The sequence below is a fragment of the Nipponia nippon genome, unplaced genomic scaffold, assembly GCF_047370975.1.
Source record: "Nipponia nippon isolate SJK-2023a ecotype South Korea unplaced genomic scaffold, ASM4737097v1 scaffold_5, whole genome shotgun sequence".
NCBI lineage: Eukaryota > Metazoa > Chordata > Aves > Pelecaniformes > Threskiornithidae > Nipponia > Nipponia nippon.
Genome location: NW_028262369.1, coordinates 36933105 through 36957453, shown reverse-complemented (window position 1 = coordinate 36957453; position 24349 = coordinate 36933105). Strand labels below are relative to the sequence as shown.

Genomic DNA, 24349 nt, shown 5'->3' with positions numbered 1-24349 from the left:
GGGAAGGAGTCATTAATTTCTGTAAGAGCACTTGAAAGCTGTTGTTCTATGTGCCAAGTGTTTATTGATGTGACTCTAGATTTCAGCTGCAAGTGGTAATGGAGACACACAATTACATGTTGGTTCTGTAATCTGAGCCTTCCACAGGTGGCTCTGTCAGGGCTCTTCTCAGTATTTCCACATTTTTGGGAGGTGTACCTGCACATGAGACTTATTAGGTTGATCTGTCTGTTTTTGCAGTTAATCCAGAGGGGTCCCAAGGCACTGTAGTCTGCATGGCTTCCTGCACAACAGGGCTTTGTGTGGCATCGTCCCTCTGCTGAGCCAGACTGCATCCAAACACATTCACAAACCTGAATGCTACAGGGCATGTTTCTGCTGTCCTGTTACATTAGTGAAATTCCTTAGAAATAATCATGTGGAGGGATGATACAAGTGCTGAGTTCCTGCACTCTGCTACATCCAAGTCCTCTTTGCAGGAGAGCTTGATGTGCTAGGATTAAAGTGTATAAACCCTCGGTGCAATACATGGAAATAAAAATGTATTCCAGGTTTGGGTTTGCTTCCTGTTGGATCCAAGGTCTAAAGCAGCTCTGTTGTACCCGGTTTCTCTGGCTGAGCTGAGGGTGTGCACAGGTTCTTCAGGAGCCTTAGGATCTTTTGGACACTGGTGGGTGACAGTGTGCAGGGAGCTCCATGCTGTTTTTAATGCTGCAGTAGTTGGTATGTGGGGTCTGATTTGCTGTAGCATGAGCTCCAGTAACTCAGAGAGGACAGAGCATGAGCTTGTCCAAACACAGCAACTCTTTTTTTTTTTTTTTTTTCCTAAGGAAAAACCACGTAGCATTTCATTGCCAACACTGAAAACACTGTGTTGGAAGGTTTAACCCCCCATACATTTTAACTGAGATTTTCTTCATTTTATTTTTAACCATATGCATGGAGACCGCTGGTGTCCCAGGCACAAGTGCTGCTCTGGGTGCTGCTCCCTGGCAGAGTGGGCAGGTGGAAAATTAGGTATCTGAGACTTCTCAGGAAACAATCTGAACTTACAGATTTCAGTAAGAGACAAAGGAAACGCAAAAATGGTGTTTTTCTGTTGGAGGCTCTAGAGTGGTACAGTGAGCCAGGTAGCGTCCTGTGGAGCATCTCTGCTAGCACCGGGTTACATCAGTTCTGCCCTGTGCTGGGCAGTTTCTTACAGACCTGTCTGTTGTATGCCATGGGAAATTGCTATTCCAGGAAATACTGAAAATGATGAGAGATCTCCCTTAGCTTGCAAAAGTTCACTAAGCATTCCCATCCCCAGTTGAAAGGTTCTTGTACATATGTATGTGTACATGTGCATATATATACATAGTGTATGTAACTGTATATAATGGCTAGTTGTTCATTGTGAATGATACTGCACTTTGTTATTATTGCAGGGAACTGCACTTACGTAGTAATGTCTGCTGAGAATTAAGTCCATCGTTAAGAAATATTTTTGGTTGTGATCTTAGGCAGGTCTTAAACCTGGGACCCAGAGGTACAAAGAAGTGTCCTAAATGATGACCCTAGATTACTCTCTGAAATAGCATGGTGTTCTTGCTGCCCACCTTTCTCTTTCATCCTTCTCTGTGACTCTATTCCAAGATGTCTTGTGGAAAAAGGAAAAGTTGTTTCCTTTAGAACTGGCTGTTTTTCTTCTTCCCATAGATGTGTTCCCCCCCCCCAAGTTAAATGGGAAAACAAAGTATGCAGTATTTTTGCTGCAGAGTTAAATATTGATGAAGATTAAGATGCATTAGAAGACTGAGGAAATTCATGGGACAGGAATAAAAATAAACAAACCCCAGAAAATTAAAAAAAATGTTTATGTGTATGAATAGCCCTTTATCTTTCTGCCTTCCTGCATGACTCCCAATAAAATGTTTCAGCATCTTGATGCAAACGTTCCAGTTTCACTGAGCTGGGGACAAGGAAGTGCTGTACAGTAACAGTTACGGGGGGGAAAATGTTCTGTGCTGTGTTGGTCTTGGACTTCCTCAGAGTATTTTTGTTCCAGATGTTAAACTGTTATTTTTTTTTTTTTCAGAAGCCTTGTTAGGTTGCCAGAACATTAGATTTTTTGAAGGATTTTCCGAACCCCAGCTGATTATCACAACACGCAAGAATCCAAACTTGGGCTTGGCTTTGCCGCGCTGCAGCAGCTGCAGAAAATCTGTGCGAAGGCGCAGGTTTGTAGCGCCATCATCGAATGCCCTTATAGGGTAAAACAGGGAGTGAGGGAATTCTGCTCTGCTGCCTCGCACAACGCGGGGATTCACGTCAGCCATTGAGTAACACTGAGTTCCTCAAAGCAGAAATACCACCACACGTGCTCTGCAGCCGAGGTGGTAGCAGAGCTCCCAGAAGAGCTGCAGTAGAGCAACTCAGGGATGGAAAAAATGACATCCCATCTGCCTCCATTCAGGCAAAGGAGAGCCTGCTCGGAGCAGAGGCAAAATCAGTCCCTGGTGTATTTTGTTTCTAGATATAATGGTGGTTTTTTTTTTTTAGCTGGCAGTATGTGATGATGCTGGTAGTACATGGCACAGATCACACATTGCTGCTTGACTGAAGTGAAATGCCAGATCTCCCTCCCACCCGTGGCTCCCTCTCTGATCAAGGCGCCTGTGCCCCAGCTCCCTGCAGCCCCGCTGCTTACATTCTTTTCAGCTCTTTGATCTAATCCTTATGGAAATAGATGGAAAAGTCTCATAGGCTCTGGTTTGTCTATTGAGAGTGTTGTCAATAGGAAGCTTCTCTTCACAAAAGCAATAAATGTATAAGCACCTTCTACTTTGTACCTGCTCCTTTCTTTACCTGCCTAATTTTTGTCTTTGTGCATTTACAGAAACTCTCAGCTATGGTATTTTTGCACTTAATGCATCTTCCCGACACTCGCTGTACCTCCCCTACTGCCTTCGTTTTGCTTTGAAGGGTTGTCAGCCCATATGAGCGGAAACCTGTGACTATCCTAGTACTAAAGACAGCATGGAGCTCAATGTGTTCAAATTCCTTTCCCTGACCACAGCCCTCTTTTTAGAGGCAAAGTCTGCCAACCGACTCGGGCGCCCTGCTCTTCCATGCCAAAGAAAGCTACTTATTTAGCCAAGCGTATCTGGTTTACCTGGAAAAGGGCTGCTTGAGGCTGCTGGAGTGAGGCTCCTGCCTGCAGTGGGAGAGATCCCCAGGCTGCTGGTAGCTGGGGCAGCACGGGGCTGCCAGGGTGTGTTGCTGAAACGGTAAACAGATTTAGCATGCCGCAGCTTTTCATCGTCTTGGGTCTGTGCCTGGTCTGTAAAGACTGTGGTGGTCTTTCCTGAGAGCGTTGTGGGGTCAGAGCACTTGTGCAGTGCCTGGATGAAGCTAAGGGTGGGTCTCCCACTGGGTGCCACAGAGCTGTCCCCCACCTCAAGATACAGCTGGAGGACAAGACCTACTGAAAAGATGGCAAAGAAAGGTAGCTAAGATGTCTGTGTTTTTAAATAGGGTTTTGTTCAGTTGGGTACCAAGTGAGCGGTTCCTTGAAGCAGTTAAAGTGGGAAGGACAATAGTGTCAGCTCTCTTCTGCTGTGAATGTTGATGTCTTAGGGAAGCAATGATGAAAGACAGAGTCCAAAATGTGAGATATGAGTAGATACAATGGATAAATCACCATAAAATAGGGTGAAAAGCTTTTCAGGCCCTCAGAGCTGAAGTTTGTGCCAGAGATCCAAAGGGACTCTTCCCTGTAATAATATTAAGATGAGGCTGGGATGCTGGGGAAGGGCTGTCCCTGTCTCCTGGCACTAGACCTGGTTACTCACAAGGGATTTCACTCTGGTGTCCAGTGTGCCACAGGAAAAGCTCTAGTTGTGGTTCATGGTTGTAGCTGAAAGGGAAGGGTCTGTGACTGATCTGCTGTCACTCAGTGCCCTTGCTGTGTGGGACTAATCCCAGCAGTACTTTTTCAGTTTTGTTTATTTTTTCAATAGTATTTTGTAAAATATTTGCTGAAGAGTATTTTTGTGTATGAAGATAACCACATGGAGAGCATAGATGAAACTCTTCCAAAGCAAAATCTGAAGCTTGGAGTAAAACTGGTCAGTGAAGGCAGAAATTTGGCTGTAGAAATACAAACAAGCTTGCCTGTTGTGGCAGCCTGGTCCTCAACTAGGCTTTGGAGGGTGATAGAGTACAGCAGTGCCTCAGGATGGATATTTGCACTCTCTTGCGCTGCTTCCTGCTATTCCCCTCTGACTCACAGATTGCACATATCTCTAAATATTTAAAATGCCAGTGCGCCCCACAGCAGTAAGTGTGAGATTAAGCCCATCTTTTAATTGATGTGTGTTGTGGTTTAACCCCAGCCGGCCACAAAGCACTGCCCAGCCACTCACTCGCTCCCCCCTGGTGGGATGTGGGAGGCAATCAGAAGAGTGAAAGTGAAAAAACTCGTGGGTTGAGGTAAAGACAGTTTAATAGGTAAAGCAAAAGCTGTGCACGCAAGCAAAGCAAAACAAGGAATTCATTCACTGCTTCCCATTGTCAGGCAGGTGTTCAGCCATCCCCAGGAAAGCAGGGCTCCATCATGCATAACAGTTACTTGGGAAGGCAAAATGCCATCACTCCGAACATCCCCCTGTCCTTCTTCCCCCAGCTTTATATGCTGAGCATGACGTCATATGGTGTGGAATAGCCCTTTGGTCAGTTGGGGTCAGCTGTCCCAGCTGTGTCCCCTCCCAGCTTCTTGTGCACCCCTGCTGCTTGCTGGTGGGGTGGGCTGAGAAGCAGAAAAGGCCTTGACTCTGTGTAAGCACTGCTCAGCAGTAAGTAAAACATCTCTGTGTTATCAACACTGTTTTCATCACAAATCCAAAGCATAGTCCCATACTAGCTACTATAAAGAAAATTTAGTTCTATCCCAGCTGAAACCTGCACAATGTAACTCTGGATAGACTAACCCCATTAGCGTCCTCCAGACTATTCCTTTTCCCATTTCAGAGCAATGGAAATGGAAGAAGTTGTCCCTTATTTACACAAACTGATGGATTTTAGCAGTTTCCCTTGAAAGGTACCATTATCCTAATTAAGTGAAAATAACCACCAAAAAGTCTTGGTTATCATGAAATCGAGATGTTGCAGTTCAATTGTATTTCCAGACTCGGGCGAGCTGCTGGAATGCGTGCAGTTTAACTTTCCTCTATGATATAATAGTTTAAAAGAGATCAGGGTACATTTTACCATAGTGTCTAGCAATGTGAGTTTATTCAGACTTTTGGCAGGCAGTTCTGCACACTCTTGCTAAAACTGTGAATCATCCATTGTTGGCTGATTGCACTCTAGTTGCTAAGAGATCTGTCAAGTGCATACTGAGGCTTAATTCTACATTTGCTCTAAGAAGGGCTAAATGTATTAAATTGGAACATGTCACATCCTTCCTAAACAAGTAATTAAGGTGCTGTTATGAGCCTCTCTGATGGAGAGAAGAGAAGGAGCTGGGAACAGCTGGAAGATTTAACTTGGGTTGAGGTTGGTCTCCTCTGTCTGGGAACACTAGACTTATTGCATGTTGGATTTTCACAACCTGATGCATAGTGGAAATAGAAAGGGGAGGGAGGCATTAAAAAATAGTATTTGCAAAAGGACTTGTTTTTCAGTGTCCTTATATAAACCTCTTAAAATGATCTAATGCTATTTCACAAAGTGTAATTTTTAGTAATGGAAAGACAATACGTCAGTGTTTCCCAAGCTGCCTTGCCCCCCGCCCCCTCCCAAGTGAACTCTACCATTCACGCTGCTCCTCCCCAGTTATCCCATTGCACGGACGTGCTGCAATACGTATTGCAGATGCTGTGTGCTTTCATTCAAGATCGTACTGTTTAACATTCCTGTTTGCTAAGTACACCAGCAGAAGTGGCGAGTAAGTGGTACTGTAAGATATCTTTAACCACCTTGTCTGTCCTAAATAGCCACAAGCTTTTCCAGGGAGGCCTTTTACTACCCGCAAAGAGAAAATTGATCCATTTGTCGGTAGTAAACTGAGTACGTCATCTGTTTCTATGAGCATACTCCTGCCTGCATGGGGATGTGTGGCAGCAATTAAAAAAAAGGTAAAAAAAAAAAAAAAAAAAAAAGTTCTTTAGTCAAGATTTTCAGACTCATCTGTTCCTAAAATTACATCATTTGCACTGGCATTAGCCACTGTCTGAAAAGCTCCTCAGTTTCTCACCAGGCTCTGTATCTTCTTCCCCTTCGCTGAACAAGGAGGAAAAGTTGTGAAGTCACGGTTTGTCTGTCAGTGCTTTCTGGTGCCTGGACTAGCAGTAGGCTCCCGGGTTCAGCCTTTCACTCATCATCTCCCAGACCTGCACTGTCTGCATTGGGGGTGGGCTGCTCGCTGCTGAGCCACGGGTGCGCTCTGCTTGGGCTGCAAGGAAGGGAAAGAGTTAGCACAATCCTTGCTAAGTTATCTAAACGAGAAATTATTTTCTTTTTAAAAATAAAAACACTATCCCTGCATCAACCGTGGGTCCTGGTTTGGATTCAGCTTCCATGTGCTGTATTTCGTCAGAGCTTGTTACTGAATTTCTATTCCTTGTGTAGGTCTTTGCAGGCATGATTGAAGGCCTTTATAGTCCTCTCTTTGATCAGCGAAACAGATTGAGCTCTGTGAATGCTGCTTTGATTGAGGTTTTGGAAATTATGCCTTCTTCCTGGTGGCTCCTCTCCGAGCCCTTCCTGACTGTTGACGTTCTCCATCCAGTGGATGTGGTACTGGAGAGCAGCTGTGGCAACGGCACGCACCGGGATGGTGGATCTCTTTGCCCCTACACGGAGTTCCCCTGCTTGTCTGTCCAGAGGTCTCTCTTTGGTCACAGGATTGCGGTTAGAGCCCATGTGCAGATGACGATCCTTCGTGGTGGCTTGGTTTACAAAACTAAACAGATGGCCCTTCCTCTGGCTGTGGCCTGAGGTCCTCGTGCCAGCCACACAGCCTTCATGGTGGCCATATGGCTGTGTGCGTTGGTTGCTTGTACCTCTTGTGCCGTCCTCCCTGCCTGTGACCGGGTTTGCTCATGGTTTAACACTCCGGTCGCTGACCAGTGATCTTTATGTGCTCTCAGGCCATTTGTGTGAAACTTGAGTGACCTCGCACCAGTGGACTTGTTTGAAACACACCTATTCAGCAATGATTTCTGTTCTCATCAAGTCTTGAGACATGTGTGAAAACATTTTTTTGCATACCAGCAGCAGTATCCGCATGTATACATCTTAACCTGATGCATCAGTGCTATCACTGCTATTGACTGGGGTTATCCTTTCAGCCAAAGCTGTATCAAACTAGACAAGACTGACTTTCTGTGAACACATGCTGATCGGTATTAATTATTTTATTCTTCAATTCCTTATTACTGCCCTGTCATTTTGCAAATTTTTCTGGCACCCCCATTAGGCTGTGAAGGATTATGAACACTACAGAACTATTCCTTAGGTGGAAATCATCCTGACCTGCTGTTTTAGAAGTGCTTTTTAATAAATGCTGTTTAATGTCCTCCTGTGTTATGGCTGGGATGAAAATTACTCTCCGTAATACAATCTGAATATTTAATTGTTGTTTTCTCCATGCAGAGCAGAAATATTTATTCAGTACTTTTACCTTTTTGGTGTTAATATTGAAGATTTCATCCTTCCCAGGTACTAATGAATCAGCACCACTGTTGCTATTCCTGTTGTTCCTAAGGCAGGGAAGCAAAGGAGAAATAAAAATGCCCTGGTGAATCTGGATTCTATCCAGGGATTTTTCACTAGGTCCTCTTGCTTTTATAAATTATCTTAATTTCTGATATATGGCACTAAAACTCACTTGTTATAATTGTTTTGGCTTTTATATCTGATTTAATTTCCCCTCTACACCAATTAACTTACCCATTATCTTTGATCCTTAATCTAGTAGAGTGTTCTTTCTCACATGTGAGAGCAGGTTTTCTGGACATTTAGTGACATTTTCTTAAAACTGCTCCTGGGCGTAGCTTATTTTTAGCATGTCAATTAGCTGCTTAATAATTTGGCTTAATTATTTCAGCTTTGTGAAAATAAGGCTTTTGAAAATTATTAATTCTGTGTGTTCATTATATAACTGCTTTTACTTACTAGGGACATCCATTTTGTCTATGAAATCTGTCACTTGTTTGGTGCATTTTAGCTTCACCACTTTATCTGTAACTGAAAGAACATGGAGCGTTGTCTGTGTTCTGAACAAATTATCATGCCTTTATAAATTAATATCTGCTAACTGTGCATTAAGTTTTTCAGGAGCATCATCTTTCTGGTCACTGTGACGAATGGTCTCTGAAGGAGAAGCTATATTGCTTCATTTAGAGTGAAGTGAGTATTGAAAAGACTTGGTGTATTCCAGTGCGTTGGAGACTTGTTTCCTACCTTCGCCCTCTTTTCAACCTGTTAATCTGCTGAAGTGGAACAGGCCAAGCAAAATATCATATTCCTTCTGCTCTGACCTTGCAGAATATTAATTTCTGCTGCTTCTCTTCACTGTTGTGTAACTACAATTATAACTTTCTGTCACCAGCAAGAACAGGTAGGAAAACAGACTTTCTACCTTTCCCCTTGAGCACTTACCACTTGTAGGACATCAAAAGCATTCAGCAGTAGATAGAGACAAGTTTTAAAAGCAACACTAACATCTACGAAGAATATAGCAGTTATTATTTTCCCAGGTTTCCACTTTATTGCTTGACTCACAGATCTGTGTGTGCGTGCAGTGTGGAGTTAACACCAGCCAGCACACGACCCTTACTACTGAGGAAGCTAAAAAACTTGCTGTACAATATATACTTAGGAAGATCAGAAACACGCATAACCCAGTGATCATGAGGAGTGAACGAGGAGCTCTTGAGCTGCCTTCCTTACATGGCGGTACATAACTAGCAAGCTTTAGGGCATCTTCATTTTCTCTGGGATGCTTGCAGGAATCATAGAATCGTCAAGGTTGGAAAAGACCCTTAAGATCATCGAGTCCAACCGTCACCAACTTCGTTGCCCTCCTCTGGACACGCTCCAGCACCTCAATGTCCTTCTTGGAGTGAGGGGCCCAAAACTGAACACAGCACTCAAGGCGCGGCCTCACCAGTGCCGAGTACAGGGGCACTATCACCTCCCTGGTCCTGCTGGCCACACTATTGCTGATACAGGCCAGGATGCCATTGGCCCTCTTGGCCACCTGGGCACACTGCTGGCTCATGTTCAGGCAGCTGTCAACCAACACCCCCAGGTCCTTTTCCACCAGACAGCTCTCCAGCCACTCCTCCCCCAGCCTGTAGCGTTGCATGGGGTTGTTGTGACCCAAGTGCAGGACCTGGCACTGAGCCTTGTTGAATCTCATGCAGTTGGCCTCGGCCCATCGATCCAGCCTGTCCAGGTCCCTCTGCAGAGTCTTCCTACCCTCCAGCAGGTCAACACTTCCACCCAACTTGGTGTCATCTGCAAACTTACTGAGGGTGCACTCGATCCCCTCATCCAGATCATCAATGAAGATATTGAACAGGACTGGCCCCAGTACTGAGCCCTGGGGAACACCACTCATGACAGGCTGCCAACTGGATTTGTCTCCAAAGGGCACTAAGGGCTTGATGCTGCAGTCAAGGGCAGTTGTTCTTAGGCAAGGTGCTCCTGGCAGTTTCCCTCATGCTTGCTAGATGGTGAAGGCATTGTTTCCCTCCTCCCAGGCTGGATGACATGACATGCCCACAGCTGAGCCCCCTTGGTAGGGCTGGAGCTTGCCTGGCTGGGACTGTGGTCCTTGGGGAGGCTCAGCCACCCTATGCAGCAGTGATGTCTTCCCTGGTGGGGCAGGAGCCCCCAGCAGCTGAAACCAAAAACAGCTGCCAAGGAAATACATAGTTCAGCTCCTCAACGGCAGGAGTGCATTAGGTCGTTTTCATTTAACTTTTCCACGAATGATCCCTGCTTTTCCACAAAATGATCCCTGCTCCAGCCCAAGGCTTGCCTTTTGTTTGCAGCAGGTCCTGCAGGTACCCGTGGGTTCTGGCATCGCCTTTGTCTGGGAGCACCGCAGTTACAAGCTGTCAGGTTACTTCCACACCTCTGATGGTGTTGATAGCATCTGGTGAGGTAATAGTTTCCATTTAGTTATAATTTTATAAATTTCAGTATTTCCCTTTATTTCTGTATGGCAGTGAAGTTATGTAGTACTGCACAGAGAAAGGAAAAGCCATTAGGCTGACTATAAAGTAATACTGGAGTCTGCTGTATCATCGACTTTTGGCTGTTATTCCAGCAGACGTGCTCCCTATTCCCCCACAAGTCTGGAAACAGGCTGCTGTTGCCTTGCATCCGTCAGTCACGCTGCTGCCGTTTGCTCTGTGCGGTGGTGGGTTTGGGCCAGTCTCCTGCGAGGCAGGTATCGCTCTGAACAGGGGACCTGTTGGGAGGATCGTGGCATCCCTGTGTCCCCGAAAGCGATGCCTCGCACAGGCGGAGCAGGCCGGAGGGCAGAGCTCAGATGCTCCGGTACGTAACGCCTTGGGAGCATCGCTGCTGCTCGGTGAAGAGTGCTGGCTTGGATGTGGTGAAACACAGGCGTGTGCTGCCTCAGATACAGGAGGCGTAATTAGGAAATGTAGGTTGTCAAATTCAATTAGCCCAGTGCAGTGCAGCTGGGAAGAGTTCTTACTAGATTTATTCCTCCTTCAGGTTAGCTTTTATTAAATAATACCTTAAGTGAAACCCTATTTTCGAAGGTGCGTTTAAAAGCCTGCAGAGAGAGATTTCCCTTCCCAAAGTAACTCTTTGCAAGACGAAGTAGTAAGATGCCAAAGCAGCTGTGTGTCCGGCACTGTGCCCAATGGGTGGGATTGGTGAGTGAGCGGAGGGGAGACGGCTCGGTTTGGAAAAGCACATCTTGCTAAAGGAGCACGGTTGGCATCGGAGTCTCACATCTAAAGTGTCTTTGTACTAGAAAAGCTTTAATGAAGTAGAATCTTTGAACAGTTACTTTTTACTTACCTGTTATGTTGCTTTTCTTCATTTTTGCCCTCTGTCCCTGTGCATTACAAGTAAGGATGTTGGTTTCTCTTTGTTTACATCCATTTGTATTTTATGCATGTACAGTGAAAGATGTTTATACAGTAGCAAAGTGCAGTAGTAACTGAGTTGCAGGCATGTCAAGGAAATGTATTTCTTTTGAAAATGTAACACCACCACCACCGCCGCCGCCCCCAGTTTCACTGCACTTTTTAGCTGAACACAATATTTAGCCGTATTGAAAGAATACGGTCTCGGGATATGTAGAAGTGTGTAGCAGCTTGTTTGGCAGGGAAAGGAGCAAAACAATGAACCACGTTGCAACTGTTAGTGCTCTTGAAGTGCTTTCCTTACAGGCATGCTGTCATTTGCATTTCTACATTTATTGTATAAAATGTCAAGGGATGTCTTGCACGGGGCGGGGGGGGGGGGGGGGGGGAATTCTGGCTTTGGAGAGGCCGGGATTTCATCCTCTGCTGCCTGCCTAGAGCTCAGGTCCTGTGTTCAGGTTTGACCCTCCTGATTCCCACCTGCAACTATATGCTGTCCTGCAAAAATCTGTGTGGAGTTATGTTGATGATGCTTGCAGGTGGTCAAAGCAGCAGTGTCCTCTGAGAATTGAAATGACTATGACTTGAACTTAATTGCACCTAAGCAATTTTGTTAAAAAAAAAAAAAAAAGTAGTATTCTAATCTAGGTTTTGGTTTTAAACTTGATCAGTACTCATCTGTCGTTGAGTATTAAAAGGATGCGTGTTGCTGTGCTGCATCTTTGCAAAATGTTTTAAATTCTCTATCCTTGTGCCTATATTGTGGGGTTGTGTAAATGTCAGTGCACTGAAACTCACGTAGACTTCAAGGTAATTAAATGCAGGGAGGCCTTAAAGGAGTTGCTTTAGCTTGTACTTCGTTAATATTTGTTGCATAGATCAGGGCTTTGTAGATCAGAGTTTGTACGTGTGTCCTTTTTGTCTGGGTGAGACATCACTGTATGAAAGGCAGGTGGCTATTTCCTTTTTCCAAGCATTTAGATGCCTGTCATAAAGAAGAAATTCACAAATTTTTCAGGACTTCTGGTGATGTATCACCGATATCTGAAGTTGGTTGCTTGGTCACGGGGCGGACAGGTTCCTTGCACAGCAGTTCTGATGGCAAGGTTTTGGAGCGGCTTTGGGAAGGCTCCAATGTTCCCTCTGTGGGGCCAAGGGCATGGTTCTGTGTCTGGCGGGTCACTGTCCCCTCTTGGGCAGTAGGACTCGGTGCTGTCACGTAGGAGGTTTAATTGCCATAAACTTCCCCTTCTATAACTCTCTGATCTTGTAATTTTACTGAGCAAGTGTCCTGAGTCCCCTGAGACATTAGTGAGGGAAGGAGGGGAGGTAGGGTGTGAGCAGGCTGACTTAAAAGTAGGACCTGTGTTTTGTTAGTATCGTGTTAATATAACATACATTACAATGAAGGTAGTCTGCCTACAGTTGTTCTTGTGTTTAAATGCAATATTGCCTGTGAGGTTTATGGCTTAAAAATGCAAAAGGCAAGAAGAGAGCTTGTACTGCAGTCCTTCTATCACTAGAGGCACAGGAGGGCGAGGGATGTCCTGGCAAAGCAACCTGAGGCGCGGCATCGTCCCCCCCTGCATTCGCAGGGTGTGCAGCAAGTGTCTGGAGGGGACGGAGGCTCTTCTCTGCCCAGCGCTGCAGCAGCTGCCTTGAACACTTGGTGAGCTTGCAAGGAAAGGCAGGGCACTGGCATATACAACAGTTTCTACGTCTTCAAAACGTGTGGTTATAGAGAGACTGCACCAACTGCTGTATCTTTCATGTGCTCTTCACGTGTTAGTGCTTGCTGCTTTATTCTTGTTTCCTCCTTATGACTGTAAGCCTCAAATGGGAAGTCAGTGCAGAAGCAGGACTTGCAAAGCTGGCTCTTTCTTCACGTTTGTCAGTTTGAGTTCAAGGAACAGTAACCAGAGATGGATGATTGCTTATGCTTACTACATATTTTTCTTTAAAGCTTAAGAATTTATTAAAACTTGTCAGTATAGTATTAGACTGCCACGGGTTATTTTCAGGTAGAAATGTCCCACCTAGCACTGTGATGGCCTGTTTGTTCAATAGATGACTCCCAGTTTGCTTACTTGTATTGAGATGTATTTTTGACTACTTAAAAATGTTGGCGTGTCTTCAAGGATTTAATCCCATTTCATGTATACTAGCAAACTTCTGTAATCCTACTGGGATGACACTTTTCTTACCTGGCAGGGGAAACCTTAGTGGAACTAGTTGGGAGATGGAAAATGGTCAGAATTTACATTTTCTGCCATTATTTTTGTTATATGTGTCTAGACACTTCGGGGTACTCTTGCAGGATGTGTTAGCTTAGCTAAAATAAGACTGATAAGTCAAATTCTCTGAAAGCATGAATGAAACCTATTATTAGAGGGGAAAAAATGCTGGGTTAGTATAACCTCTGCCCATGGGGCCCTTGTTATAAATAATATGGGAGCAACCGGATGCTCCTCAGTGAAAGGCCAGTTATTGAGTGAATTCAATATGAAGAAAAATATTCTCTTTGCTGCCTGTGGCGATGGTCATTGCTCCTCGAGCTGGGCTGGCTCCGAGGGAGGCTCAGGGCAGGAGCAGTTGCTTCTCCTCCCTGCCCATCCTCAGCACGGGGCAATGGGGACCTGGTGGCAGCCCCTGGGTCTTGTCTGTGGCTCCCCACCAGACAGGGCCAGATCTTCCCAGTGATGGTCCTTGGCCCTTTGTGCAGCTGAAATCTGCAGGTTGGTTCCCACATGCCTCGGAGAGGTGACGGGAAGAGTTAAGAACTGAGTGGTGATGATAGCTCCTGGGGTCCTGCTGGGACAGAGCTGGGTCGGAGCTGCTTTTCTGCAGTATTGGGTTGGTTAATATAAAATTAAAGCTTCTAAATCTCCTTCTGAGAAGGAGATTGACATGCTTTTCAGTGTTTGAAATTACAAAATGTGGAGTCCTCTTGGCACAATGACATGTGCACACAGCAAGATCAGAAGGCAACAGCAGGCATGCCAGCAGCTTGACAATTAACTGCAAGGAATCTGAGCAAAATCCATTTTAATGCAAAATCAACACTCCTGCAGGGTTTTAAAGTTTTTTATATTTATTTTGATTCATAAAACTAAGATTTGGTGGAGGGAGGAGGAAATGAGTTGCTGAACCGCAAACTCAACTGAAAATTCAGAACAGACCAAGCTTGACTGGGTGCTAGGGAAGCCAGGAGGTGCTCGTACCATTTACCACTACGTTCACATTGTGAGCACCGTGTTGAAGTTAAAAACCCCCAAATATCCCAGCTGAGGTACAATTATTTTTCACTTCTTTAGTGTAGATTTTCCTTTTAAGAGAGTTGCCTACCTTAAAATAAGCAGAGTATTATCCTTGCCAAAGATCTTTCAGCCTCTTTAGAATAGGGCGTTTAGATTACTGGGGACAAAGTGAGTATCTTGAATGCTCTGTGTCAAGGCACGAACAAACGGCACAGAAACAGTAGTACAGTACAGAGTGAAACCTGACAACTCAGTGTTAAAGGAAAGGAATGCTACTGTATGGTTCGATTGTGATCAACTTATCTTCAAGTGGGTTTATTAGCAATTTAATGGAATATTGGTTATTCAAGAGCCATAATAGCCCTGGTTGAAATGTCCCTTCTGTGCAGTTTTCCCATACCCTGTGGAATGAGCAAAATGTGACAGTCGAGCTTTCAACAGGCTTCATGAATTTTAAATACTTTTCAGCTGTGAAATGGGGCACATGGCGTGTGGTCAAGGGTGGACAAGGAGCTGGCAGCCGCTGGGGGTATTATGGGATATTGAGTGTCTGGGAGATAATGAATGCTTGGCTTATCCAGGTGCATTCTTGGCCTGCTGTGCATGTCCAGGCAGAATGGAATATATTGCACTGTCCAACACTTAACAATTGATCATTTTGTAATTGTAAGCAGAAAGTATTTGGTACGTTACTTTCTCAGCATGCCTGCGTACGACTTAAATTTCATGTCATCGTCTTTATCCAGCAAAATCATCACTGTTTTTCTGTAACAATGCATTCATGCCGCTTAAACTTTTCCACTAACCTGATGTTATGCTTAGTGGATCTTAGTGAGCCTTTTCTTCTAGCGATGTTATATCTCCATCTTTTTAAGCATCCTTTTTTTTTTTTTGCTGTGAATTTTTTATACCTGATTGAAATTATTTCCACTTGCTGTGGGCTGAAATTTCAGCCCAACTTTTTGTAGCAAGTGAGCAGGTTGCTGGCTCCTGTTTTGTGGGAAATAGCGTCCCTGCATTTTAAATGCTAAGTGGTGGAAGAGAGGAAGGGGAAACCCAGGCGTGGTTTTCTGCTGGTGAGCTGTGTAGAGTTCTCATGCGCTTCGGTTCTGCTTTGCTATTAAAACACAACATGCTCCAAGAACATCCAGATTAATTGTGGTTTTAACTGTGTGTACCTGGAAAAGGAGATTACTGTTTGACCTCCCGAGACTTGCCAGGCTGGAGCTCCCCTCCTGTGTGGCCGAGAGGCTTTTCTGGGACAAGAAGCCCCAGAGGCCACCTGCCACTTTCTGCTGCTCCTCCGCGTGCCGGTCCCTCTCTGTGCTGCCTCTGGTCTAGCTCTCTCCGTGTTTTCCCCTTCACCATTAATTCCTAGTGGTGCTGTAGTTACCCCGACCTCGGGTCACTCTCTAGGGGCAATAGACACTTGGCAGCAGGTACATCAGCTCTAGGCACACAGTTTGTGGCTATTTCAGTAGTAGGGCAGTAAGTGGGTTTGGATCCATAATTAGCAGTGTGTGGGCAATAACGAATGGGGTAATTATCCACGTGGCCCTTTCTGAACTCCATGGTTCATAAACTACCCAAACTCTGCCAGAAGCTCCTCCTGCTTGGTGCAAGCTTTGGGTAAGGGTGAAACTGTCTCAGCTGCAACCTGAAAGGATTGGTGTAGGATCGGTGTATTGGGAGCACCTAACAAGTTATCTTCTGCTTGAGGACATGGCTTGGGAGTACCTTGATGTTCCTTCTTGGCCCTCCTGTGGCCTTTTTTGATAAAAAATGGTTGAGGACGAGCTGTGCTGCATGCACGCTGGACGGCACTTCTGGGTGAGTTGGGTGGAAGGAGCACCATGTCTGCCAGCAGAGAGCGGTGCTGGCTGTGTGCTGGTGGGTGCTCCAGCACAGATGCTGAGGCACTTCAAGTCTGACTGATGCTAGAGTTCAACTGCCCCACCATTTGGGTAGGGGCCTGGCCCTGGACCTGCACGTCAGCAGAGGGTGGCAAGGTAGAATCAACTGAAACTCCCAAAAAGGGTTTTTTAGGTGTTGTGACGTAACACTGTGTTTTCCGTGTCTTGTGATGCGCAGCTTGTTTGATGAAGTCATGCTCACATCACTCTGAACTGAGCAGTCTGGATGCGATTTGTCCAGGTGCCTTGGGAGCAGAATATCCATCCACCCGTGCCATCCAGGAGCATGCTTCCGAGCAGCTGGCGATTCAGGGCCAGGCTGCTGCCAGTCTCCACCTTCTCTCCCCTTCCTGACAGGGCAGTGGGATGGACACAAAGGCCCTGTGTGGGTTGAAAGGGGGATCGATTGCCAAAGCAAACTGTGGTCCGTCAGCTGGCAGGGGCAGGAGTGGCAGGTACAGGGCGTCCTTACCAGGCTGTGCTGGCAGCTGTTTGTGGGACAGAGCTGACCTTACTTGTCTTGCACTTAACATTCTTACAGCATGATGTGCATGGAATAGCAGTGCTGGAGCGTCTTGTTCTTCCACTGCTTCCCCACTGACCTCGCAAGAGCCGGGGCCCTTTCTGGTATCAACACTGGGAGCAGGAGTCAGAAACTCTGCCACATCCCACGAATTTTGGAGATCAATATACACGAGGGTGTGCATCTGACCTACGTAAAGCAAGAAAACAACTGGTAGTGTTTTTTTTCTTCTCAAAACCCTCAAAACTATTGCAGTGTTGCTTTATTTTCTTTGTAGCCTCTGCAAGCCCAGAAGGGCAATACTTATCATCAAGAGGAGACACTTTCCTCATCTCCAAACAGAGCAGATTCAGACAGGCAAGAACCTGGATCATGAGCAACACTGGTATCTGGTTTTGCAAAGCTGAAGTCTAACCTTTCCTGGCCCTTGATTTGTCCATCTCTATTTATAGCCTTCACTCGGAGCCTTGCTGAAAAATGCGTTATATATTGACAGCGGCACTTTGTGAACTCAGAGCTAATGGCTCCAGAAATAGTCACCGTGGAGATACCATAGTCTAACTTCTGCATATATTAAGTCTGACATTTGCTTTGTACAGCTATAAATGACAGTTTAAAACACAATGAAATAGAGACTGCAACACAATAGTTGTAATTTACCATGCTGGAGAAATTGGTGGTGGATGTAAAATTTCAGGAGACAGTGTGGTAGTGTGTCTTGGGATGAGAGCCATTTTTGTTAGGGCTGTGGTTGGTCTCCAGAGAACTGAGCTGTTAGCACTTAGAGTTGAGCACTGCTGGTTTAGGAACTTCACTTAATCTCTGGCTCATTGGATGGTCTTCTGCTCTCTGAATCTCTCTGCATCCTTTCATTTGAAACAGGTCTGCAGACATCTTCCCCCTTTCACCGAGAGCTCGGAGGCGAAGGTGGGTGGGTAATTGCAGTTATTAGGGGATGCCTGATTTGGTACCATCCACAATTTCTGCTGAGCCCCAGCTGTGCCCCTGCCCATGGGGCATTTGGGAGCCTCAGTGGCGCCTTGCCCGTGGCCCTGCCGCCCAGCCCTGGCACCCTGGGGGAAAAGCTGCCCTGCTCCTGGCAGGGGTGAGCCCGTGGCTCGTGAAATCATTTCCCTGTTTCCACTGTTTTTTGAAAAGATGATTTCCTTCTTACTGTCAATAATGTAAATCCCGTAACATGGTTAGTGCACAGAAGAGCAGTAAATAATTTAGGAAGCAGCCTCTGTTTAGAGTGCATCAAATACTAATATAGAGAAGGAAAAATCTCACCACATCAGTTACAGTAATTGCTGGAAGGCACCAATCCGGAGGGTAATGAGCTCCATTTTTAAAGCACGAGGAAATTAGATTCTTATAAATGTCAAACGCAGTTATTGTCCCCTTTCCTTGAAACAGAGCTGAGCTGGCTGGAGCCCATTGTCTCTCAATCAGCTTTGCTATGGATTAGACACATCCCGTCTCACACCAGGAATGTGCTTATTAGAAAAAATATCACTACACAAAGCATACAAGCTTTAACACTCAACCGATGTACTAATGGGTACATTTACAATAAAACCCAATATCGTGTTACAAACCTGGAGCTGACCTGAGGTAATATGATACAGAAATCTTAAAGGATACAGGTGAGTGTTTTCTTTGTGTGCTATGATTCTGGCTACCGGGGTTTTAGTTTTCAAATAAAGGAGATAAAGTGAGGGAAGGTGACTTTTCCTCTTGGCTCCTTATGAAAAAAGCAAACAGTAAGTCATCTTCATAGGGAATATGCTTGTAATCCGGTCATTTCCAAATACTTTGTGTGTTGTACTGGTGTCTCCTGGGTAACTGTGGCTTCCCAGAGGACTTTCTCCATCCACCTTTTTTCAGTTCTCGCCTGGAAAGAAAAGCAAGAGGTGGTTATTTCTTCGTACATCAAAGCAAGCTCTGCGAATTAGTCTTCCATTCATTATAAAATCTCACCAGTATGTGTTAAGACTGCACACTTCAGAAAAACAGGTATCAGTTGTTTTGGGAGGATAAAATGTGAGGAGGATTGAGGGCTTTGTAAAATCAAACCCCTTTGCTGCATCCCTATTTTTAATTTCTTACTAGAGGATAACAGTCACTTGTCCCTCCTTAGCTAGTGATTGTATCTAGTTTTCTCTCCAGGGTAGGAGCTCTGTTGGGAAGTGGCACAATCCTTCCTGATGTGGGAAGGCTTAAGGATGGAGCCAAGCTCTCGATTCCCTGTTGCAGTGATGAGATACAGACTCAAGCTACTTGTGTGGACTTTACCACATACTAACCCAAACCCTGAATGATGCAGTATGCTGTTACCAAGATGGTCGTGTGTCAAACACGTACCATGGACATGCTGTGTTGGAGACTCTACTTGGAACTGCTGCAGAGTGGATTTAAAGATGATGTGGTGGGGGTAATGCGAGTCTGTGCTGTCCCCCATGTAGGACACTTGGCTATATGCAAAAGCAGATGGGCTGTTCATTTTTGGTTTTGTTTTTCCGGAATCCTGTATTTACAAGTTCTTTTTTCTCCAGTTGCCTTTTTAATAATGTCAAGTCTTCCCTCTGATCTTCTCTATCTCAGTTTGTGCTCCTTTTTTCATTTCTGCTTCTGCTGAATGAAGTTCCCAGTGTTGCCCATAGAAAACAAACAGTGACTTGAGACTTCTATTTTACACAAGCAATGGATATTGAAAGATATTCCTAGCATATGTCACCAGACGTGTGAACAGCACTTTCCAATTAAAACTCTCGGAATTTCTACTGGTTGCTTAAAAACCCTGCAAAACATTGAACCGTAGGCTTGAATCCATTAACACCCATCATGGGGAAAAAAGATCCAGCTATTTATATGGCAGTTGTTTATTTTAAATTTGGTTTCATAAGCTAAAATGAGCTCTACTGTTGGGGAAAAGCATCTTGAGCATCTTATAAATATCTTCAAAGCCTGGAACAATCATGAAGCAAATAAAACTAGTTTTCTGTGATTTTGGACAACTTTTAGTTCTGATAACTTTCCTTAATGTCTGTGCTACAGTTGCATCAACCCCTATAAATTAAATAAAGAAACAATTCAAGGCATCTCTGATGTAGCCTGGTGGTTAAATGGTAATTAGCAGCTGGTGATTAAAACATACACATGACTCAAATCACAAATCCAAAGTCAGCATTTACCTTCCACTATTCTCATTAGCTAGGCACTTTACTTAATTGGTACTCTAGTGCAAGTGTTATTAATTGGCCATTCTGGCCCAGGGATGTGAAGTGCTGCTGCCTCCCTGCCTGCCTTTCCCTGGGAAGCTCTGCAGCCCTTTGCTGACTGCATTGGAGTTGCTTCTCAGGACGGTGCAAGCATTTTGCATGGTTGCAATGCTCAGGTAAAAAGTAGGGTTCCCACATGTGCCTCTGTGACTGGTGTGTGTTTGCTCTGGTCACAGGCACATCTTGCAGGCAGATCCACCTTCAGGCTTTTGTACCCCCTCAACCTTCCTCACGTAGCCATGCTATGCTGATTTTCTTTTCCCTTCAGTAATATGCCTTCTTCTGACCGTTAAGTTTATTAAACCATTAACAGACACAAATTTTCTAGCCAGAGTGCCTAGCTTGCTTGCAATATTCATTGCACAGTTCCTGGCCCCGTTAGGTCTGCAGGCAGCCTGGCAAGACACAGAGGCACCTTCATGTCTTCTCTGTAGGCTGCCCAGGTTTTACATGTTACCCCTGTCAGATGGTCTTCTGTGGTCCAGAGAAGCTCTTGCTTTTGGCTCTCCCCACAGAAAGTGGGTAGGGTGGTCCTCTGCCACCATAACATCTGCAGCTCTGCTGATGCGTCAGACTGGTGGGGACACAGTATCAGGGAGGACAGGAGCAGAGCAGGTGCTTGGCGGGGGCAGCTGCTGGCTTGGCTTCTCCTGCAAGCCCAGACAACTCCCCTGGGAGCACCCAATCAGCAGCATGTCTCCTGAAAGGGCTTTCACTTCTTGGTGTTTTGGTTTTGGAAGCTGCTGGAGGGTGTGGATTAACTGGAGATGGGTGACCACACAATAGGCTGGGTAATCCTGTTTGGTTTTTTTTCTTGTGGTTTGGCCTTCGTCATGAGTTTTCTTGTCTGCTTCACACCGGCACAAAACAGTGAGTCTACGTGCTCTTGGATTGGGAACCTTCTCATATAATGCCACAACTGTATTACTCCATATTAAGCAATTGTTTTCTTCTTTGGGGTCTGATGGCTCTTATGCACGTAGCACCTGCACAGTAAAACCCACTGGGCTTTGCAGGCAAAAGAAATCATTCTGCTATCAGCACACGGATGTTACGAGATGTTGCTGTGTTTGTACAACAGTCAGTTTTCCAATATTAACTCAGCTGTTTCCCATTTATTTTTAAAATATCACATGGGTCCGGTCTTCCTTATAAACCTAATTTTAAAGATCACTGGAGATACAGAACCAAGAAGAAGAAAGATGAAGCCTTACTACTAAGCCTGGAGACTCTTGAGTGCCAGGTTTTAGCAAGTCACTTTAGCATTAAGTGAAAGACAGAGGAGCAAAAAGAAGTGTTAATAATTGTAAAGGACATGCTGCAGGCTCACTCCAGTCTGCATGCCAAAGCCTTAGATGGGGAGGGGATTTAGCGTGGGGAGGATGAGTCCCTTGGTCTCGGGAAGCTCCTGGGTACAGTACTGTGTTGCAGTGTAACCCATTAGCATTCTCCAGATGGCACAAAGACCTGCCTTTGTCCCCTTCAACTTTAATCTGAGGCACCTACTTTAGCAGCGTGCTTGTCCAAGGATTTTTCTGTAAAGTGACTGGAGAGCGAGGATGTGCTAGAGAGAAAGATGTACCTCCAGAGAGCAGACCAATCTTGGATAAGATGATGCACCCGATGTATCTGTTACAGACCTACATCAGCTGTCCTGGCAGCCCATGGAGATTTGTTTTTGCCGTTTAGGCCTGGGCTTCAGGGTTAATGGGATGACTCACAAATGCCACATGGCCAAATCATGGAAATTGAGCAGAAAAAGTGGGCTTAGGTGGATCACATCTGCCCCCTCCCTTATTCCCTGAAGCCAGCACCGCTCTTAGGAAGGTATGACAGCCAAAGCATGTGCTGCTATTGCTCCGAAGCAGCTGCAGCAAGGGTGAAGGACTAATCACCATCCCATCTCCTTTCTCTGCCATGGCAGGTATAGTTTGGCAGAGCCCAAGAGTAGGGCTGCTGGAGTTGCTTCTGTTGGTATATGGTTCTGGAAGACAAGTACCGTGTCACCTGCTTTAGCTTCCTGTGTTTCTTCTAGAAATGCTTAATTTATCACATTAAATAGATAAATGACCTGTGGGACATGCAAAAATCAGAGCTGTCTAACAGGTCATCGCTGCATCTTCCACGTTCATTAATGCTTGCTGGGCACCTCTGGTTAACCAGAGTGAGGAGGTTTCATCAAACACAAAAATGCTGCTGTGTGGGATCAGGTTCACGGGTTTCTGTGGATGAGCTCATATTTATATTGACATTCTGCAAGCTGTAGTCATAAGCTTTTGGTGAGCTGTTGGTTGCATGTAGGTGCTGCTTTTGGCTTACAAGGCACCAAGACAATGGTGCTTGAACATAGTGAGCGTTAGCCCCTCTTATGGATGGCCAATGATCTGAGCCTCTATAGAAACAGGTTCTGCTCTAGGCATCCTGAGCAGCCCTCACTGGGAAAGAGGAAACCTACTGAAGCTGCATTCCCTACTCCTGTTATAAGCTCCTTTCAGCTGGAAAGCTCCCTGCCATGCATGCGGCTCTCTGTGGGAAGCAGCCACCTGCACAACGTATAGACACGAAAGGTCTTGTAATTCTGTAGCAAGGTAGCTCAAAAATGCAAGGAGAACTAGTGCTCAGTAAAGTTGCAAAACTATAAAGAAAATGAACATTTACTGATCTGGGGATTTTTTTTTTTTTTCTCCTCCTGACTGAAGAGGGGCCTGGGGTAGAGCTGTCACCTCCATGGCTGGTAGATCCTTGTCTTGCATTTGAGCAGCATGGAAGGAGAGAACATCAATTCTGCTGGTCCTTTTTGCTGCTCAAATGCAAGGGACAGGATTTGCAAGAGAAGATATTACTGTGCAGAGGTACCGGACTTAATACTCGTTTTGGACCCCTCATCTGTCTCCTGGATGCTGCACGGTTCCTGTGCAAAGGCAGGAGCCCAGTTGTTGCTACTAGACACCCCATCCCCTCCAGACCACAAAGGTCTCTGGAGAGAGTTGGGGAACTGCGATGGGCAGTGACATAAAGGACCCTGCCATCCATCTTGCTAAAGGCATGTTAAAGGACTTTAATTCTTATTAATGATATATATTTCTGGTAGTTTTTTTAAATGATACAATATATTCTAAACAACTTTCTTTTAAACAGGTTGAAGCCATGAAGAGAGTACTAGAAAGTCTCAACCTCAATATAGTAGAGATGGTAGATGAAAATGCAACCTTGGATGGTGGAGATGTCTTATTTACAGGTATAGTGGTAGTGAATTTGCTGTTTACATATTCTGCCTGCCTCGAAGACCGCATGCTATCTGTCATCTACGTAGTAAAATATCGTTCGTGCGGTTTGTTAAATCAGTTGTTTACTAAATGTCACGAAGGTAGCCAAGAGATGAATTTTCAATGCAACCCTTGATGGCCTGCCTAATGCCTGAATAAATGAAGTAGCAGTACACACAGTACAAAGAGCAGCACTGTGCATACAAATTTTATTTTAGCTTGTAAAGTGCCAATAAGAAAAATGCTTTCAGTAGTCAACTGCCTGCAGTTGTTTCATATTTCTTCTTATAAGCGGCTATGTTCGCTAGACTCATTTTCAGGACTTGTAAAAGCTTGATGCAGACAATTGTCACTAGTTCAATGAATCAAACGCAAAAAATCCATTTTTAGTTTATGGAGAAAGTGGTGGGGTTGCCTGCCAGATGTCATATGCTAGACAACTTATATGCATGGTTGACTTCAAAGATGAAGGTACTGACTGTGTTTTTTATGTCATTAAACCCATTAGGCATTTTCTCACATTGGCTGCACGCACGCTTGCTCCGTGCCTGTGTTGAATGAGCCTGTTTATTTTGATCAGCATCGCAGTAGACTGGCTGCTTGCCTTAGTTCACCAAGGGGAAAGAAAGGTCTCAAAAGCAGCAGACCGGGAAGGGAGGCCTTTCTAATGCAGTGCAGATCCAGTACTGATTTCCTCTGGAGCTGGAGGATGCCGGTGGCTGCAGAGCTGCCTTCCAGACCAGAGGAAATCTCAGAGGGAGGGGGAAATGGTCAATCAGTGCTGTACTAATCCAGCCCAGCTGTTCTCTTTCCTGACTCAATGACCATTGCAGAGCTTTAGAAGAGGAAGCTATTTATGCTTCTGGTGAAATGTGTCTTCTGGAAAAAGATAATTGCTTTAAATTATCAGCTCGCAATTGCAGGTTGCATTCTTCTAAGCTGAATTTTCAGTTTTACTATTCAGCTTGAGAAAAGAAAGAAAATGATAC

General features: G+C 45.1%; 1 protein-coding gene across 1 annotated transcript in view; it reads left to right on the top strand.

Moving 5' to 3' along the window:
* The window catches only part of DDAH1 (dimethylarginine dimethylaminohydrolase 1), a 65765-nt gene that overhangs the window by 21124 nt on the left and 20292 nt on the right, over positions 1 to 24349 (top strand). The window contains exon 2 of the mRNA XM_087733160.1: positions 23233 to 23332. Within this exon, the coding sequence (XP_087589286.1) occupies positions 23233 to 23332 (100 nt within the window). The remainder of the gene's footprint in view (positions 1 to 23232; positions 23333 to 24349) is intronic.